The sequence below is a fragment of the Vicugna pacos genome, chromosome 14 (genome assembly GCF_048564905.1).
Source record: "Vicugna pacos chromosome 14, VicPac4, whole genome shotgun sequence".
In the NCBI taxonomy this organism is placed as follows: Eukaryota; Metazoa; Chordata; class Mammalia; order Artiodactyla; family Camelidae; genus Vicugna; species Vicugna pacos.
The window spans coordinates 73,074,143-73,094,511 of record NC_133000.1 but is presented as its reverse complement, the minus strand read 5'-3'; the positions used below and the strand labels follow the sequence as shown (position 1 = coordinate 73,094,511).

The window sequence follows — 20,369 nt, the reverse complement described above, 5'->3', positions numbered from 1 at the left end:
GCGGGGAGCACGCAGGCGGCAGGGGCCCCGTGAGGGGTGGGTGGGGCGCCCCCGGGTCCCGGCAGCGCGGCCGTGGGGCTCAGTGCTGCCCCTGGCCCCAAGCAGCCAGGGTCTGGCTTCCACAAAGGTTCAGAAGCAAATCAGCTCTTGATTAACTGTATCAATAGAGTATGTGTTCTCAGCCCAGAGCTGGCATGACTTAGCCAATTTCATAAGCACCTCCTGTGACTTATTAAAAGTGTTCCTAATAATTTCATCCTACACGTTTTCAGGTATGAAAACAGCAAAACGAAATCATGTAATTTATTCTCACAGATTCTAATGGCACCAGATTAGAACAATTTTGATTCCCAACAATTACCTGAACTTAAAGATGCATGTCTTGTTAATTAAAAAACACTGCTAAACCTTTATAGAACATGAACCATTACTAAAAGGAAAGAAAAAGGCTTTTTTTTTTCGGTTTAGGCATTTTCCTATGAAGCACGCGGCCCTGGTAAAGCTGTAACAGCAAACACAGGCCCGCAAAGTCTGCCGGATTTGGAGGCCACACAAAGGGGGCCTTCAGGTACACAAACACCCGGAAACAGGTAAGCTCTGTCCCCAAAGCCCTGGCTCTGGACGGAAAGCCTTGGGCCCCAGGCGGCCGGCACAGAAAACCCCAGGCTCACGGCTCTGTGTCGCTAAGACAGGGGCACTGCAGCCACTTAAAGCAAAGGCAGAGCCTTTTCCTAAAAACAATCAGATTCTTAAAAAAAAGTGAAAAGGGAATTTGGTAAAAGAGCTGACCGCAAACATGTCTGTCCCGGCTCTGCCCACAGTCTGCCTCTCCTGTGGGGCCCTGGACCCCGAATGCAGAGCCAGGCTTGTGGGCGAGTGGCAGAGAGGACCTGCCCTCGTCCCCGGGGCTGCAGAGGGGCCCCGTGGAAGGACCAGCGTGGTGGCAGCCGGCTCCCCACCCTCCACAGACGTGCAGCCTCCAGGCAGGTGGGCCCTGACGCTTCCAATGGACTGGTTGGTGCCTGGATGGAAGCCGCCCCGTGCCCACATCTCCGGACGCTGCGGCCCGGTACCTCCCAGCCAGGGCTGCGCTCGTGCCTCCCGAGGTTACACGCCAGGCCCCCGCATCCTGCGACTCAACCCCAAACGTGCGAGAAGACAGGAAGGCATCACCTTGTCCCGCTAGAAAGTCAGACCGCTGGAAGTCTGGGAAAGCATAAAGACGGTGGGCTGCTCGACAGAAAGGCACTGGCTCCTAGTCTGCCGGTCCCAGAGGTCAGAGGTCAGAGGTCAGGAGGCCATGCACATCGTTAGACAGGATGGTTATTTGGGCAAAGAGGCCGGAAGACGAGAGGAACCAGCAAGAGAAGAGACAAGAGAAGGCGGTGAGTACGGTCAGACGGCCGCAGCGTCCACCGTCCGCTGAGCTCGGAGGCCGCAGCCCTCACTTCCCACAGTGGGTCTCCTGCTCTGACCTCCTGAGATTTGTCAGCACTGACTTTACAAACCCGGCAGGAATGACACAGAGGACTCCCGAGGCCTGGGGCCTGGGGCCTGAGCTCAGGAGTAAATGAGCCCGAGAGCTAAGAAAGCTCCCCATGCCGGTCCTGTCACCCGCCAGGATGGGCGGAGGTGGGGCCCCAGCCCAGGGGAGGGCCACCTGCACTGAAGGGCCGAGACTACGGGGGCCGCGGGTGGACGTCCTGTAAAGTTTCCACCCTCTCTCCAGCCCCCCACCTGCGCGCCCGCCCCCTTCGCCTGGACAAGCACCCTCCCCAGCTGCCCGGCGGGGGCTCGGCCCTTTCACGCCACCCTCCTCCTCCGCCCTGAGGCTCTGCACCTCCGAGGGCAGCTCACAGGGGGTCATGGGGGGAGGGACGGGGGGTCACAGTGGGGGGGGTGGGGGAGCGTCCCCTCCCCGGGAAGTCCAGGGGGCAGAGCGGTCTCAGAAGCTCCGAGTAACATCCTGTGTCTGAAGTCAGCTGGGCCTTTTGTGTGTCTCACTTCTTCCCTGAACCCAGGATCCAGCCGCTGGCCTCGTCTGGGAGTGTGGAAGCAAGTGCCTGCTCATAACCAGGATGTCCCAGGACAAACGCTAAGGTCTGAGCCAAATCCACCTCCCCTAGAGGTAATGCAATTCTAACTTCAAAACAATGATTAATAAAAAAAACTTTTTAGAATTTACACAAAATAATTTGTCTTCTGTACTGGCTTAACCTTTCTCTCTCAGTCTGTTTCTTATTTCAGCCGACTACGCTGTTCAGCTCTCAACCCTGGCCACCTGGAATGTTACCTTGCTTAGCGCTGACAAGCACCTGTCATCGGGGAACTCATTAGCAGTGCTGGGCTGGTCACACTCCCAAACCCAAGCTTCCAGGCCCTCCTCCGTGAGGCCGGCCTCCCGCTGAGACCCCGGGGCGGGGCGGTACCTGGACCCTCTCGGTGGCACTGGGCCACAGCTGTCTGCACAGCACTTTCTTGAGCACGTCGGGCAGGAGGCTGACGGTGACGAGCAGGACGATGGCCAGCCAGGCGGGCCCGCTGGACAGCATCTGGATGAACACATAGTACATCCTCCGGTAGCTGAGGAACGGCCTGCAGCGTCGAGCGTGAGGAGAGAACAACACGGGACAGGTCAGAAACCAGCGGGAGAGACGTGGAAATGCCAGTCTGTTCCCTCCACCTGCCTGAGGAGCCCGCGTGCTCCCGCAGCACTCACTGCTGCCACCGCCGGCCACTGGGCAGGCCGAGGACTCAGCCACACTAACAGTGGGATGTCACCTCTCCCTGTGGCGCTGGGTGTTGAGAGTGGGAAGAGGAGGAGGGAGTCTGATGTCATCCCAAAGGGAGAAGTCCCATTTCACAACAGTGGAAAAGATTTTACACGATGAAATAGGAGATTTTTTTTTGTATCTCGGAATTGCAGCTGATCAACAGCTAATAACGTGGAGAAGACAGCACGGGTCCTGATCAGCAGAGCGGGTGGCCACTTAACTTGTACCATAAACTTTTTTAAAATTTCTATAAGAATACAGAGAATGAAATGCCTTCCCTGCCAGGGGAAGCTGTGATTCAAGGAAGCGTCTACACTGAGTTCCTCGGAGGAGGCTGGAAAGGGGCGGTGGTTCATGCCTCGGTGTGAACTTGAGCCACACAGCTTCGTGGCCCCTGAGCCCCAGGGCCCAGGAGCCGGCAGGGGGAGTCTCAGGGCACCCTCCCTCTGGAACCACAGCGACCCCTAGCCTGGGGCGGGGCTGCTGGAAACCCACCCAAAGCTGGTCCAGTTTTCCTGCGTTTCCCCGGTTCAGGGAACGTGCAATGCGTGGACGTGGCCACTGGGGGTCAGCAATGGAGCAGGCTGTGGGGTGGACACCGGCCTCTGAAGAACCAGGGAGCCCCTCCTCCCATCTCAGGGGCCGCTTGCGTGTCCCGGGAGCTTGTGCGCAGTACCAGAGATGCAAGTGGAGGGGACACTGCCTCTGGTCTCGGGTCCGGCCAGGCCTGGGCTGAGGCCAGCAGGCCCAGTGGAAGGAGGCCTTCCCTCCCAGGCTGTGGCCCCTAGTCCCAGCTCCGCTCAGGAAACGCTCTTGCAGAGGAGGCAGAAATGTAAACGGGAAGATTAGAGGAAAATACAGCACGTGTTGTGACAGGGGCAGGAACAAGTGCTTGGGGGACGCGGTGGAAGCACCGGTCAGGTGACTGAAGAGGACAGTGGGCCGCTAGGTTTCAAAGGACGAGGAGGAGCTCAGAGGCCGGCTAGCTGGGAAGCACGTTCTGGGTAGAAGGAGCAGCACTGACGCAGCCTCTGTGCCGCCGTCAGGATGGGCACACCAGCACCACTTCTGGACCCGTTCACTGCAGTGGCCTCTCAGCGGGCGTCCTGCTCGTACCCACTCACAGTTCACTTTCCACACGCAGCCAGTGCCCCTCCTGACGGCATCACCAGACTCGGAGCTCCTCTGACTAAAGTCCTCCATGCCGTGAGGCTGGGGTCGGGGTCTGGGGTGGCCTACGCTGGACCTGGGTCACTCTGTCCTCGGTGGACTGCCTTCCACCGCTGGGCCCTGACTCACTTCTGCTGGCGCGGCTCCCTTCCTGGGGAAGGGCTGCGCCTGGAGTCAGACCCCGAGGCCCGAGGCCGGCTCCCCTGTGCGCCCACCACGGCCCCCGAGGCCAGCTCCCCTGTGCACCCACTGTGGTGGTGGCACTCTTCTCCCAGTTTCAGTTCAATAACGTCTTTTTTTGAGAAGCCTTCCCCAAACTTCCATCTGAGACAGACGCCTTGCTGTGGCATCTGGTCTGTTCCTCTCGACACAGGCCTCCTCACTTACGAGCAGCGCGTCTCCTGACTGAGCACCCGGGAGGAAGGAGCAGGGACCACATCCCCTCGACCCCCGCGGCCCCGGGCCCAGCACCAGGCCTCGCACACAGCAGCCCGCAGCAAACACTCGCACACGGAGGTTGCGCCCTTGATGAGCGATACCGCAGGACGACCAACGTAATAATGACGGTCTGACAGCCAAATCCGTACCAGATAATTCCTCCCCAGAGGAGGGAAAACACGACGTAGAAGAGCAGGGACCCCCAGATCACAAGGTGGTTTATCCACGTCCAGTAGTGTGTGTCCAGCGCCAGCTGAAAAAAAGCAAAGGCATTCACAGCGGTGTTCCCCTGGCACGTCACCGTGAACCGTGAAACTAGGGAAGTAAGCCAGAAAACAATGGAAAAAAACCAAACAACGCCTTCATTTTAGTCAAGATGCCAACATGAACCTGCTCAGGAAAAGACAAACCTTAGATTCCAGTGGGGAGGAGGACTCGGGTTTCAACAGCCCTGGGCATTCTCACCGGGCCGGGGGGACCCGCTCCCACGGGGCAGGCGCAGGGCTGGCGACTCCAGGCGCTGGTCCCACTACCACTGGGCACTCTGCTCTGGGCTTTTCCGTTTCCCTGGTTAAGGATGGGGCCCCCGTGACCGGGTTTGGGGCCTTCCTAACATTCCAGGAAGACACTGACTGACTTTCCCACAACACACTAATCTGTTTCAGTTGAAGTGCATTGTGATGACACCGGGGGTGGGACCGCCTGCCACTAAAAGGAACTCTAGTCCGAGTCCTTTCGTACAGAAAAGGATCCTTCCTTCCTTGGCCTTCTGTGTAATTCTGACCTTCGCACCTTAGGGGCCAGGGCCTGGGTTGGGGGTCCCAACTCACTTGTGGGGCAGCTTGGGCTAGAGGAGGACCCCGAGGTCAGAGGATTTACCTTCAGGGTAACCGTAAACACCATCACCGTGAACACCAGCGTCCCGAAGGTCCAGTTCCCAAATATCTGCGGACAGAAGAGCCCAGAGTCTCTGTCAATCCGGCTGCCCTTCACACTCACACACACGGCCACAGGACACCTCCCACGGCTCCTGCCTGACGGCACCCCAACCCCCGAGACACAGGGACGGCGGGGTGCTACTGCGAGGGAAGGGACAGGCAGACGCCCGGGCTCCCGCACCACCCCCTGGGGACCTTCCTGCCTGGCTGCCCGTCGGCCCGATGTCGCCCCCTCGACAAACGTCCTGCTCACAGACAGAGGGCTGGAGTCACAGCCTGTGCCCTGGTCCGCCCGCTCCCAGTGCCGAGCCTGGCGCCTTCCGTGCCGTCACGGTCAAGAACAAACTCAGCAGAGTTTGCGTCTATTCTCTTCTGAACTCAACCCAAACGCCTGTTGGCGGCCCTGCCGGCACGTCTTCCTGGGGGCGGTGAGAGCCAAGAACCCCGTCCCACGTCCCACGGGGTGACGGCAGGCGGAGGGGGGTCCCGGGGCGGGGCCGGCCAGCAGGGAGCGCGACAGACAGAGACACAGGCAGAAGGAAGCACCGGCGGCTTCAGAGCCTTTCTCTGGGGCACTAACCAGCCTGCGGGAGGTGAGACTTGTTTCCCCTGAGGTTTCTGCGCCGCCCGGGAGCGGACCTATTTCTGGCCTGTCCAATTCTGGGAGCTGTGCCTCTCAGAGAACGTTCTAGGTCTCCTTTAGGAGAAGACAAAGCTTTAAAAGCTACAAGGAAAGTCGCTTTCCTGTAACACTGGTTTCAACCAAAGCAGCACAACCACATGCAACTCACTTGCGGGGAGCGCGGGCTGCAGGGCTGGCGACATTTAGTGAGGTTATAACCTACGTGCAGAATTCTAGGAGAAAAGTCGAAGCGTTAAGACTTTTGTAGGAAACAGGCTTAAGGATCAGGACCCCGTGGACTCTTTTCTCACTTTATTCTTCACTTCACCACCGTCATTAAAACTGGATCACAGCCACGGAGGCTCTCGCCAGGGGCGATTCTGTCCCCCAGGTGGGGGCGGGGGGCCACCTGCAACATCTGGGGACACTGTCGGGGGAGGGAGCTCTTGGCATCCTGCAGGGAGAAGCCGAAGGCCAGCTAATCGCACGGGGCAGCCCACAGCCACGACAGCTCTGACCCCACCAGCCCCGGTGCCCCGGCCGGGAAACCCTTCAGGACAGGGCTCCCCCTTCCACGCTGGCCGTCAGGGTGGGAACACTTGCCCTGCGAGGTGGGAGCAGCTGGCAGTGGCCTGTGAGAAGGCTTGGCCCGCAGGTGGAAGACTCAACACCTGTTTCACTTCCATCGGCAGTTACTGCTTTTAGCCAGAAGTGAAAGGTTTGCCTGCAGGAAGGTGGCAGCTCTGAATCGGCACTGGATGGGAGGGAAGGCTGCACCGCCCCCAGCTCCCCATCCCAGGCCCCTGTGTCTGCCTCTCTGCTGGGCAGGAGCCTCAGAACCCCTTCTTAGACAATAGAAACCATGGGGAGGGACTGTGGTGGGAGCGCATGTCCAGCTGCACCACAGTCAGGGAGGAAGTTTCCCGTCTCTCCCTGAGGGGGGCTTCCCGACCCACCGCCGGGATCCCTGGGGGCTCGGCAGACGTGGGTGGGTCTGGGGCCACGTCCAGCCCAGTGAAACACAGGGGCCTCAGCTGTGACTTTTACGGGCGACAAGCAGCAAAGGCAACCGTCCTGAATCAGATTTCAGAATTCGGGGTGGAACCTGGGCAAGGCTGACACCCCTGCCCCCGTCAGCTGGGCCCCCCGTGCGCCGTCCCGGCTCGCTGGGACGCGCGGTGACGGCTCGGGGTGCTCCTCCCAGCTCCCCTGCTTGCTTTAAGGGAGCCCTCGCTCCAACTGCTGAGAGTCAATTTATTACTGAAATTGTTTGCAGTTACTTCTATGGACTGTTTGGGGGTTCACTGGGGTGCAAACTCCCTTTCTCAAAGGGCTGCCCAGAGGGACGACCCTTTTTCCAAGTGACGTCAGTTCCCCGCCCCCCCAGTGAAGGCCGGGGTGGGATCTCCTAAGGTGACACACACTGTCTCTGAAGAGACTGTCTCTTAAGGTAACTCTGCATCCCCGTGGAGACGTCACATGAGGTGACACTGTGTCACCGAGGAGACTGTCACATAGGGTGACGCTGTGCCTCTGCAGACAGTGTGCCTCGCTCGGGAGAGCTGAAGCCAGCGGAAGCCCCCAGGCCCCCCCGCCAGGTCCCAGGTTAATTCCTTCTCCTCACGCCCTCCCCCTTGCCTCTGAGGACGGGTGTTTTGTAAGAAACTTCCCTGCTCATACACGCTCTAACACCCAGACCAATTTAATTTTTATGTGTGAAAATGTCCCCGGACAAACATGCCTTGTGTTCTCCAATCACGGTCAGAGGGAACGCTGCCTACACTTGCTCTCGGTGCTGATTCGCAACTTCTGCTGAGCCCCGGGCACAGCTGGTCCTCACGCTGGGGACACTCACACCCCCACCCTCCGGACAGTCACTGACCTCTGTGACAACACGCCCCAAACCCTCGCGTGGTCCCCCAGGAACACCCTGCTGTTCAACAGTAGTAACGGAGCTGCCGCCTCACATTCTCGTCTGAGAAGTGACACGGCTCTCGAGCCCGTGCGAAAGGTGCCCTAGAAGCGACTTTCTCTTTCTCAGAAGTTATCAGTGCTCCTTCCCTCAGCGCTCCCCGTGGTCCGCACACCCCACAGAAGGACCGAGGTCTTTAAAAACTGGCCACCTGCTGGCAGTCCGCAGAACAGGGCACCTAAGCCGTCCCACCGAGAAGGGGCGTCCTCCCCTGGAAGGGGTACCGAGGGCGAGTGGTGAGCGTCACCGTCACCAACCGCCCTGCTGCCCAGACCAGGAGCGTCTGCCGTCCCCAGAGACGCCCCGGACTTACTTGAGTTTGCAGGTTTACTTGAATTACTACAGAACCAGCATCCAGTATCATTTTTAGTTTTGTGAGTGATCTAACCCTCTTAAAGCCAAAACAAACGGGAATTCAAGAATCAACAATCCAGGGCGAGAAAGGCCAAGAGTGCGGCCCCCGAGGCAACACGGGGCCCAGCTGGGACCACTGGCGCGGTGCACCCGCCTCGAGGGCCCAGGCTCCTGACCTCCGGGGGCTCCCATCCTCCTGGTGATGAAGGTGCGCCCGGGGCCCGCAGGGGCCGCCCGTGCCCAGGACGCTGCCGTCAGGACCGGGCTCGCCCTCGCACTTCGAGTCCCGAGCTTGCTTAACGTCCACGGGGCAGCAGTGAACGGAGCAAGCCTGCCCCTCAGCGTGCGCCCGCGGGCCGGCGCCTCACAGCGGGCACCTCCCGTGGTCCCGCTGCTCTGTGCGCCGTAGCATCGCCTGCGATTCAGGGGCTTTCCCCGTGACGATGTGCATGCTGGGCTTGGCGCTGTCCCCACGGGGCTCACAGAGCTCGCGGCCAGTGAGCCGCGGGTCGGCCGGGCCTCCTCTCTACCTCTGCTCCAGCTCTGTCACCGTTTCACATTCTAACCGAGCACGCTGTCGGGCGCTGGCTGAGCACAGGCGCACGAGTCGGGCAGTGGTGGCAGGTAAGCGTCTCACGGACAAGATCCTGCGAGACGTTGGACCCGGTTCTGTGGTGGCTCAGGGGACCCTCAGGAACAAGGACCTGCCGACCCCTGAAGGGCCCCAAACACCCAGAGCAGCACGCGGAGCGGCTGAGGAAGCGGGCTGCTGCCGGGGCCGCACAGCACCTGCATCCGCTTCCAGGGTGACCAGGCTGGCCTCCGCACATGTGTCCCTTCCCCTCGCAGACGTGTCCGCTAAGGGGCTGCCGATTGGGTGACGCCGCAGTCACAGCGTATCACAGCCGCCCGGAGCAGAACGAGCGCCCTGGGCCCGGGTTCTAACCACCTGGCCCTGGACAGTGCTTCCTCTGCTGGAGCCTCGGTTTCCTCGGCTTTAACACCATGAAAACGTCCGGCTGAAGGGGTGGCTGTCGTGAGCCGGGGTGAAGCTTGCGGAGCTGAGCCGCGGACACAGTGCGGGCTGAGCGGCGCGGATGACGGTGCCAACGCGCCCCCTGGGCGCCGGCGCCGCGGTTCTCGGGCGGACTCTCAGCTCTCGACGGCACGCGAGATGCCCACTTAGAGCCGGGCTGTGGGGAAACTGTATGACAGACGCAGAGGAACAACGAGCGAGCGCTGTTCAACTGCACTGCGGCCTGGCGGCCGCGGGGAGCCACCAACCGAAACTGCGACAAAGAGCAAATCCTAGAAAAGGTAAGGGCTTTCGAAGCAGGAAAGATTTTGAAAAACCAAGATCAACTTAGTAGAAACTGTTAAAAGTTACAAAAGAGACAGCAGCCCCTTGCAGCCGTGAGGAGGACAGACACACCCGTGGGCTCAGCACCCTCCACGCAGCACGGGTCACGGGTCACGGCGGCGCGCCCCGCGGGCCCCGAGCGCCTGTGCCTGTCTGCCCCCTGCGCTCAAGGGGAGTCCAGACACACCAAGTCCACGTAGGAGCAGCACCGACTCAGCTGACGACCCCGACACACACCCGGAGAGAGGCCCCCGCACAGTGAGCCAGGCACGCGCCGGGGGCGGCTGGACAGGGCCTCTACCGACAAAGCACACGGGGGAGTCACGGGGGAAAATATTTTCGAGAAATATTTTATTCACAACGCACTCCGAAAACACAGGACACGCCCACAGTTCTTACCACGTGTGTGCTGGCGGCCGTTATCTGAGGGAGGGAGGCGATGGCAAGAGGAGAGAAAGCAAGATACAGATAAAGCAGCTCCCAGGCCCGTGCGGCCCACCGGAGCCGAAGGCCCAGAGCCAGTCACCCGCTGCAGAGGGCACACGCGCTCACGGGCGTGGGGAGCACCGAAGTGCGCTGAGCACGGAGTTAACCCCCACGCGACACACGCTGTGCCTGGGTGACCGAACTGCGCCTCTGCGCTAACAGCCCAGGGCGAAGCAGGCTACCAGAAAGGAGTCCGGGGCCCTCGGGGAGGGTGTGGGCTGCAGTGTCACCTCGTCCCTGACTGCGACCTGGGGGTGGCACCCCGACTCCAGGCCCGTGGGCGGCTCTGCGAGACCTCACAGACCAGCGACCACACTGGACTCAAGCTTCATCCCCCACGCCAGCGAGACCCAGTTCTGTACTGACCTGTCCGTTGCTGGTCACTGTTGTGTTTTCAAACATGAAGTAAGCACCGAAGAAAAACACCAGAGCATCGAACACGCCCAGGAACGTCCAGTAAACGAACACCCGCCAGCGGAGGAGAGCGTTCTTGGCGATGTCTCTGCAAGAGGAGAAGGTGGGACCCGTGGTCACGTCCACACAGACGCGCCCTACACAGCAGCCCTGCAGTGACTGCCCGCCTCCAGGCAGCCCGACTCCCTGAGACCCCAAGGGGCAGAGCCATGGGGGGGCGGGGATGGGGGGGCCAGGACCCCTGGAGGAGGCTCTGCTGGGGCCATCGGGGGCGCCGACTGACATGGGCTCAGTCCTGGAGGAGCTGGCCAAGCATCTCAGCTCCTGATCTCCCACGCGGCTCGCCCCACGCCCTGTCTGTCCACATCTCGGCCTGATCCCCATCTCCACCCATCCTCGGGGCCAGGCATGCCCTCTGGCCCCACTGAGCCTGCAGGATCCCAAGGGGAGTCTCCTCAGGGCTCACACCACCGCACATTCCCCACATCACACTTTCTGCTCTGTGCGCTTCACTCAGTGCCACATCTGGTCCCCAAAAGGCTTCGGAACAGCTTCCAGTACAACCCGGAAGGAGACTCAAGCATGATGGGAAGTGGGCAGACATGGCACGATGGTGAGAGGACCACGTCCCCATGTGACAGACGGGGAAGGACCACACTTTGGGTTGAGCTCCCTGGCAGCAAGTGCAAAACGTGTTCCAGACCGAGCACTTCACCACAATGGGTGCTCCTGAGGATTTCTGTTAGAACATTTTCTCCCTCAAACTGGACGGTGATCTCACTACACAAACAGAAAGTGCCAGAGCTCACACTTGTGCTTCTGAAAGTAAGGACATGGGCCACAAGGCCCGGGCTGGTGTTCACTGAGGCCAGGACCGCAGGCCTCCCGCGTGAGGCCGCACGTTTGCGCAGGGATGTCGTACACCTGCCACTCAGTAAGAGAACCCATGGGACTCCTGCTGGGTGTGTGTCTAACGCAGCGTGTCGTCCTCTAGGTTCCTGGGCAGTTTGCCTTTTTCTCGCCTGCAGTGCTTATCTTGGGCATCACTTCAAGATCCCAGCTAATGGCTGATTCTTCTAGTGAGGCCACGAGGCTGGTGGGCAGCCTTGACTGCGTGGGCACAGGATCCACACAGGTGAGAAGCCTGCACAGGATCAAACGCACAGACACGCGTGCACACACGGGCAAGGGCCGTAAACCTGGGGAAACTCGGGTCCGATGGGTGGGGTGTCGGTGCCCTGGCTGTGACACCGCCCCGCGGCTCACAGACGTCACCACCAGGGCCCTAGATAAAGGGTCACAGAATCTCTCTACTACGTCTCACGACCACATGTGCATCTAAAATTTTCTCAAAATACTGCGTTTAATTTAAAAAGCCACCCCGAACAGTAATGTGCTGAATCAGCCACAGATGCTGGGGAGCATCTGAAATGGCAGCAAAGTCTTTTCCTCCTTCCTAAAACTCCTCTTTGGCAGAAAAGGGCACACCCCGTGGTCACATGTTAACGCCTCTCTTTTCTCACTGAGTAGAAGACGTTGGGCTCCCCGAGGGCGCTTCAGGCCCCAGAGCCCCAGGGTCACAGGGGCCAGGACCCGACCCCGCTCTTTCGTAACTGCCCCCAAGCAAGGCAAAATGTGAACTGGTCTAATATGTCCGTTTCAACGTGAATCCTGTCTACATTTGAAGGACATCCACTTAGACCACGTTGCTTCCTGCCTGCAGAACTTCCTGTGGAAGCAAGTGGACCAGCGGACACCGGACATCTTGAGTGCAAGGGGCTGCGGCAGGGCTGCCCACGCACCTGTAGAGCGAAGGGTCCCTCCTGAGCGTGTCCACGCCGACGTGTTGCTCCATGAGGCTGTAGAGCAGGATGGGCAGGGACGTGAAGCTGATGTTGTACAGCGTCAGGTAGGCAGTGTCGTACAGCGTCTGCGGGGGGGGGGGGCGCGCGTGAGGATGGCGCTGCGTGGCTGGACCGGCTGTTTGGGCCGTTTGTTTGAACACACACGCGTGTGTTTGTAATCTGCTAAGCCTCACACACACGCGCATCCTGAAACGGATACAGGGCCCCTTTTCCACAGATACAGAAGGACCAGGACGCTCTCCAAAGCGTCACAAGGTCGGCTGGTCAGGACTGGAATCACGGCCAACCTGCCCCATCCTGTTGTCGCAAACGTGTGGCAACAAAACGCTGCATAAAATTTTGCAAATCTGATGTCCACCTTCAAGCCTCAGTTTCCCCCGATCCCGGTTGCTCTAATGACCCAGCCTGCACGCCCCGACGTCCACCCAGACCCAGGCGAGCTCTGATTTCAGACATCAGGACTCACCTGTTGAGAAAACCCGCAGAAGAACTGGTATAAAAACTGAGGGAAAATGAAGCAGACGTTCTGAAAGACAAGGCGCATGCCTGTGAGTTCAAGGACACACGGCCAGAGGCAGCTCTGCCCTGTCTCGTGCCACGGGCTCTGAGAGGCTGGCTATCTGCGCAAAGGGCCCCGAGCGCCCCGCGGTCTACAGGAAGTCGGGCAACGGCCTTAAACCTGCCTCACTCCGACGGCTCGCGCGCTGTGTGCTGGTCGCGCCTGGTCCCTCTGCGGACAGACCGCGTGAGGGGAAATTCGTGAAAGACAAGGGAGGAGGGAGCGTCGGGCCAGCATAAATGCGGAGAATCAATGTGCACGGTGTGGAAGGAACTCCTTCAAGGAATTACAGCAGGTGGGCCTTCCTCAACCACCGCAGACCCCCGCCCCCACGGTGCGTTTCGGGAATGTGCGAGCAGGCTCAGGGGTCTCCCCCCGATGCCGCAGGGGTAACCCCTTCCTCTCCGACAGATGCCTCTGTTTGCAGATAGAGCTCCCCTGCAGCCGCGAGGCGTTCTGACAGGCGGGTCACCTCAACCTGCACGTCACGTGCACTGACACAGTGACAGGAGGAAGTGCCTCCTACCTTATAAAAGAAGTACTGCACGAGCTCAGATATTCTAATGTAATAAAAGTGCCCGTGAACGAGCAGCATCTTCTTCAAATGCTTAAACCTCGGTATCGCGTAGTCACTGTTCCTGGCGGCCTGGCGACCCTCCTTCCCGATGACACCTACAATAAGGGAGGGCAACGCTGAGCCAACCCCTGTCAACACCCCGCGGGGAGCAGGCACGACCAGGCGACACTGGACCGCCACCGTGGCATTTCCAGCCACGACACCCCACAGACAGGGCTCCCAAGTTTGCCGTCTGAGTTCTGCGGTCGAACAGAAAACAAGCACGGTTACTGGGGGGGGACGGCGGGGGTGGACGGATAGACTGGGAGTTTGGGATTTGCAGACACACACGACTGTACATCAACTAGATAAACAACAGTGTCCCACTGGGCAGCACAGGGAACTACGCTCAGTGTCCTGAACTGCCTACAATGCAGGAGACTGTGGAAGGAACACGTGCGCGTGGCCGAATCACCACGCCGTCCACCAGACAGCAGCATGCCACAGACTGACTGCGCTTCAGTTTAAAAACCAGGGAAGGAACTGAACTCTACGGCTGAGCCTGGGCTGTGTCCCTTCTCGTCCAGCTGAGTCACCAGGTCACCAGTTTTGCTTCTTTTGCCGAGAAGCAGAACTGGGGGGCTCACCGATGCCCACGTGGGCCTCCAGGATCATGCTGACATCGTTGGCTCCGTCACCGATGGCCAGAGTGATAGGATGCTCTTTTGAAAATTTGATCAACTTAACGATCTGGAAAAGAAGTAAATGCAGAAATGATCTTCTCGGTTTTATTTCTTGCAACAAATTTGATTCAGTCAACACTTACTAACCACAACAGGCTGAGTAAGTCGCGGGTGTAAATTTCTTGGAGGGGGAGGGTAGAGCTCAATGGTACACAGCACGCTTCTTTAGCACGTGTGAGGTCCTGGACCAGCACCTCCATTAAAAAACTTAATAAATAAACCTAATGCCCTCCTGCTATCAAAAAATACCCAGCAACAAACAAAAAAATTAGTACTAAAAAAAAGTTTAAAGAAAACCTCTTCATTTAAAAAACGGGCTGAGAATAAATATTTAAAAAATAAAATAACTTTCTATCATTTTTGCTTCTATTTAAAAAAGATGGCACTTTGCTAGATTTCAAAAAAAAAAATCAGAGGCTGTAAGAACAAACGAAGGGTTCTCCACATCCAGACGCCCTGACCCCTGGCGGAGTGGCGGCTCCCGGACCTGGGCCTTCTGCAGGGGGGCCATCCGGCAGCAGAGCACGGCGCTGCAGTTCCGGCAGATCTCCAGGAAGAGCTCCCTGTAGTTGCCGGAGCTTCCGTCCTCCCGGGGTTTCAGGACTAGAGACAGTGCGGCTCCGTCGATGATTAATCCGTAGTCCTGCATGTCTGCTGAAAGTCTGTTCGATTGTACAAACCAGAGAAATGACTCAGCAGCTAACTCCAGAGATCTGAGAAGACTACACACTTCGGGGGTAACCGCTGACGCTGCCGATCCCCGATCAGGGATTAAGACGCCAGCACTTCTTGTCTTGTCAGTATGGTCTCTGGGTCAGTGCACGTGACCCCCTGACTGCATTTTAGGCTGCGTGAGAATGAAAGGTGCCGACTGTGGGCTCCTGGGCAGGAGCTGGGGCATTCCCACGCGGGAAGGGGGCATCTGTCCTGCCGCCCACAGAGGTCAGTCCCTGATCCCGAACTGCCCGGCCACCGCGGCCGAGGCCGAGGGCAGGATCTACCGTCACAGCTGACACCTTGTGGCTACTCTGCCTGGATGACCTGACCTGGAGACAACAGAGCCTAAACGCGTCTCTTTGCTGCGTTTCAAAGTTACAAGGGACACTTCCAATCCCCAAAAGGAATTCTGCAGATCAGGTGAAGGGAAACACCTTTGCACGATTTCTGAACGAGTACTTTAAAATTTGCACACGATTAGAGGGCTACTTTTGCTTTACCTAAATTAGGGAAAACCTAAAGTGATTCAAATGAAATCTAATCTTATAACATGTCTCTAACACCAGCAAGCACAGTGCTGACAAAATGCGAGCAGCTGCTGCGTGTCCTGGGAAAGATGTCTCGGGCTCACAGACAGACGTCCACGCACCGTTAGCGTCTCCCCCCCCCACTCCAGATGCCTGAGGAACCCACAGCACAGACCCCGGGGGTCTCAGAAGCAGGTGGGAATCGTCCCAAGCACGGTACTTGGTAAATCAACGAGTCAAGCCTTTGCATCCTTCAGCCGGCAGTCTGGAAGTGGACACAGCGCACACGCACACGCCCCTCGTGCAAAAGGCATGTCACAGGGGCCAAAGAGAAGCAGCTCTGGTCACGTCTGCGACCACGGAAGGCTGTTCTCGGCCAGGGGCCGCCTACCCCGAGAAGCTGTCCCTGGTCAGGCTCGCGCCGCAGCGGAGGACCGTCTTGCTCAGCTCGAACAGCACGTCATGCAGGTTCTGCTCCTCCAGCTTCTTGGTGGTGAGCTCCAGCAGCTGCGTGCCCCTCCGGAACAGCTTGCAGGCGTAGCAGGTGGCGGCCGCCGTCTCCATCTTGTCACCCGTGAGCACCCACACCTTGATGCCCGCCTTCTGCAGCGCCTCGATGGTGTCGGCCGCCTTCTCCTGCAGCCTGGGGGCACAGCACGCGCCCGTCAGTGCGGACGTGGGATCTCAGGGACTCCTGAGCTGCCCACCTGTGGGCAGTTTTCTCCCCGCAAGTTAAGAAGCACCTGGCACCGCTCGTGATCCTGCTGCGAAGGACCGGGAGCTGTTTCCACAGCTCCGGGTTTCCTCCTTCCAGCAAGTCCCTTCCTCACACCACGTCGTCAGCACGGAGGAAACACCAGGAAGCAAATGGCATTTCACACAAGGGACGTTGGCTGAGCACATGGTTTTCCGTCTGGCTGGACTGGCTACTCAGACAGGATTTTACTCAATTGTAAGAGGGGCTATCATCACCATCAACCAGGAAAAGGGGGAAATGGGGGAACAGGGTCTGGACAAGAGGTGCGATTCATCCCCTGTTCTTTGGGCATAAGCTGCTCTCACTTTGCCATTTACCAAACTGGAGCCCAGGTTCTCCACAGAACGTGGAACACGGACAACGCTAGTCCTGGTTCTGCAACTGGCTCACCTGTCACAGGCTCACCAGGCGTCACAGGCCGCGTGACGCACCTGCCTGTGATGTCTCGTCTTTGCCAAACTTTACCGGGTGAGGACTGTCATGGCCTCCATTCTGCGTGGGGAAAACCCAAAGCTGCAGAGGCCACAGAACGCGTGTGAGGACACGGCTTTCTTGACCTTTGTCAGACTGTCTCGGGGTCCGCGGGAATCCGGCATCAAAACCACGCCTGCCTCATTCTGGGGGCCTTCCACTGTCTCTAGATTTTAGAGTCTTCGCTTTTGAAGTGAAAAAAAAAACGCCTGTGTGAAGTAGAGGGCCGTGTTTCTGTCCAGTGCTGAGTGAAAGGAAGAGATTCGGATTCTAACTGGAATGATCCGGTTCCAGTCTGGGATAAACTTCCCAGGTAAGGTCTGGAGATCATGCAATCGTTCTGGTCCAGAGACAGAAAAAACCATCTCTAATTCCATAATTCTTTGGAAAAAAGAAACTGAGGCACAGAGCGGCCTGCAAAGATGCCAGCTAGAGATTCTAAAGGAATAGTTTATAATCAAGTATCATCACTTCAGAGCCACTCTCGCCCGCGTCCGGGGGTCTTCTCTCAGAGCCGCCAGGCCCCTGTTCCCACGACCCCAGTGGGGCCCCAGCTCAGCGGGTGAGGGTCCCTCCGCCTGTAAGAGCCTTCGCCCCCCTCCCCCATCAGGGACCAGCCCCGCCGCCCCAGGTCGGCGCCACGCTCTGAACGCTCTCCTGGCACCGACAGCCGGCCCTCTGTGGCCTGTCCTGCGCGGGGGCCGTGCTTCCACACCCGCGTTCCCGCTCTGAGCCTGGAGGGGGCGGGACGCAACACGAACACAGCCAACCAACCAGCCCTCTAACGAGGTGGAGGCCCCAGGGAGTGCTGATCAGCGGCTCGGAAAAGCCGGACTCTGAGGCCAGGACTCGAATCTCGGGCCAGCACAGGCCCGGCAGCTGCCACGCCGTGGGAAGCTAGCTAGCGCCCAGCGGCCTCCGGAAGGTTTTAAAACCCGGGTGTTTTCTTCTTTCCTTCAGCACGACGGCAGCCTGTCCCGTTCAGCCTGCTCTCAGGGCAGCACGGGGCGCAGGCGGCCGCTTCCAGGCCTCGCTGCAGAATTAGGGCAGACTGGCTCCTTCCTTGGGGGTTTCTGACCATCCGCCGTCGGTAATCTGACAGCCACCACTGTCAGATTTTGCAATATTTGGCCTCATCATTTTAAATTTCCCCAGTGAATGATGACAGATACACTGAGAACGTTAAGATCTAAAATGTTCACACCTGTGTTTGAAAAGAGCTCGCCACTAATTCGGGAACAGCATGAGTGATTCCACTCCAAGGAATAATTGAAAAAACACCCCTGTGCCTCGACCGTTCCTAACACGGGGTGAACGTTTCTGGTTTCTCGTGGGAAAGCATGACCTTCAGGCCTCTGGTTCACGGGAAGTCAAAGGGCACCCGGCCCGACCCCGGGGATGTTGCCCGCCTGGCCCTGACGCAGAAGCGCGGCACCTCGGGTGCGGTGACAGCGTCTCCTGCGGCCACTGCTGTCATATCACGCCAGGCCGAGCGCCTGCTTACCGGTCCTCCACGGCCGTAGCGCCAAGCAGCACGAGGTCCTTCTCTACCTGCTCGTAGGCTTCCGCTAACTTCCTCTCCCGGTCCTGAAGGGCCACCCGCGCGGCCTGCAGCAGCTTGCAGACGCCCTCGTGCTCCTCCTGGGTGAGCCTCCTGTAGGCGACACACAGGGTCCGGAGCCCCTCCTGCAGGACACGGAGTAGCACCGTTGACCCCCGTCAGCAGCTTCCTCCGCGTCCCCCTTCCGCTTAGAGTGATGAAGCCGAGGACTGCAAACCAGCCCACCCCAAGGCTGGTCATTTACGACGGAATCACCCACATCCACGTTAAGCACAGACAATCATCACAGGTTATACAATTTTCAAACCAGGGAGCATGGGAATAAATAGCACAAAGCAGGGCCCTTGAAAGATAAGGCTTCGTTCTCGTATTTTGACAAATGAAGAAGTCAACCTCTCGAGCACAGCAGTTTGCAATTTAGAGTGAATGCCAAGTGGTAGCTTTAAAGTGACGTGTTCTAGGTGGGAAGTTTGTGCAAGCTTGACCTTGTTTGGCGCCCACGGAAGGAAAGCCACGGGGTCATTATCACACTGAATGGGTTCACAGGGGAGTGAAATAAGAACCTAAGAGGGGCTCAGCCTCTACTGAGATCACAGTTCAGGGTGTCACCGCAGAGCACGCAGCCCACCAGCCAGCGGGGCGTGGGGCGCTGGCCCCCTGGAGCCCGGAGGGGCCGCACGGGGCACCTTCACTCCATCAGCGGACAGTTCCTCCCGATCAGGATGAAGCCACCGCCACGGAGCCCTGACTGACCGTCTGGGCGAGACCCCTCTGCGTCCCTGTTTCTTCAGCCTGACTCCACCGACCCTGGGGCATGAGCCAGGGTCTCCTATGTTGTCAGTCTGAACTCTGGGAGAATACTGGCTCTCAAGAGTTCAGGCAGCTTCTCCATGATAGGAACGCTAATCTCCTTTGACTCTCGGAGCACGTCACCCCTACCACCCACCTCGGACCTCCAAGCTCAGCCGAGGGACATGGCCACGGCTGGGTTAACGGCTCCTGCTGTCCCCGGAGCTTCCAGGAGCCTGAGGGGAGGAGGCACGAGCCAGGAAGGAGCCGGACTGCGGCAGCATCTGTGGCTGGGGGACCCCCAGGAGCCTCTCTACCCCCCACCGTCCAGACACCACCTCCCGGTCAGAGCGGGCCAAGCCCGCAGCCCCGCGGTCTCTCTCCACGAACCTGAGCTCTGGAAGCTCAGGGATGCCGTGCCCCGCGAGGGCCTCTCCCCACTCCTATGCTGCCTCCTGGTTTTCTGTCCCCCCTCCTCACCATGGCCTGCTGCTCCGGGGGGCAGAGCTCAGGCTGCCGGCACAGGGTCTCAAGTCGCCCCCGAGTCCCTGGCACATGGTCACAACTCAGTAACTTCTGCTGAAACGGTAAACGGTTCAAACTGTACAGAAGCACCCACGTGATCAAGTTAGAGACATTAAACTCAAATCGCAGAACAAGTTCTCTGACTTCCCCGAAGAAGCAACAGACACGGGATGTACGGCTTCGTTCTCACACCAGAAAACCTGCACCAGAAAAGGACAGTGACTCAGAGCTGTCGCAGCGGAGACGTGGGGTCAGCAGTCAGCAGAACCTTCAGAAATGGGACTGTGCTCCCAAGTGGATACGGGCGTCCCCTTGTGGGGAGACGTGGGGTAGAAATGCGCTCTCTGTTCCTCCAAAGCGCTACGAAAACCCTGGAGACCGTGTGAACCGACACCGTGCAGACAGAGCCAGACAGACACGCTGCAGGAAAAGAAAATGCACAACACTGTCCTTCACGAACAGAGACACGGACATCCTCAACTGAATACCAGTAAACTGAATTCAACAGCGTAGCCAAAGGATTTCATACCACAGCCAAGTGGGGTTCACCCCATAAATCCGAGGGCGGCTCAGTGCACGACCGTCAATGAAGGAACACCCGACATCGAAAGAACAAGGAGAAAGTCTCCCACGATCATTTCAGTTGATGCAAAAAAAAAAAACCAAAACTGACAAAACCCAACAACTTTTCATGGTAAAACCACTCAATAAACTAGGAACAGAAGGAACTTGCTCAACCTGATAAAAGCCACACACGAAAGGCTCAGACCA

General features: G+C 58.6%; 1 protein-coding gene across 4 annotated transcripts in view; it reads right to left on the bottom strand.

Moving 5' to 3' along the window:
- ATP11A (ATPase phospholipid transporting 11A) overlaps nt 1-20,369 on the bottom strand; it is a 92,087-nt gene that overhangs the window by 5,541 nt on the left and 66,177 nt on the right. For 3 of the 4 annotated variants that reach the window (XM_072976566.1, XM_072976567.1, XM_072976564.1), the window contains 11 exons: nt 18,228-18,409; nt 15,887-16,138; nt 14,739-14,913; nt 14,156-14,258; nt 13,479-13,624; nt 12,860-12,919; nt 12,331-12,458; nt 10,481-10,616; nt 5,262-5,327; nt 4,532-4,635; nt 2,430-2,595 (listed from right to left, as the gene is read on the bottom strand). In XM_072976566.1, coding sequence (XP_072832667.1) covers nt 2,430-2,595; nt 4,532-4,635; nt 5,262-5,327; nt 10,481-10,616; nt 12,331-12,458; nt 12,860-12,919; nt 13,479-13,624; nt 14,156-14,258; nt 14,739-14,913; nt 15,887-16,138; nt 18,228-18,409 — 1,518 coding nt within the window. Of the gene's footprint in view, nt 1-1,173; nt 1,261-2,429; nt 2,596-4,531; nt 4,636-5,261; nt 5,328-10,480; nt 10,617-12,330; nt 12,459-12,859; nt 12,920-13,478; nt 13,625-14,155; nt 14,259-14,738; nt 14,914-15,886; nt 16,139-18,227; nt 18,410-20,369 lie in introns of all 4 variants that reach the window. The other variant, XM_072976565.1, reaches the window with a different exon arrangement.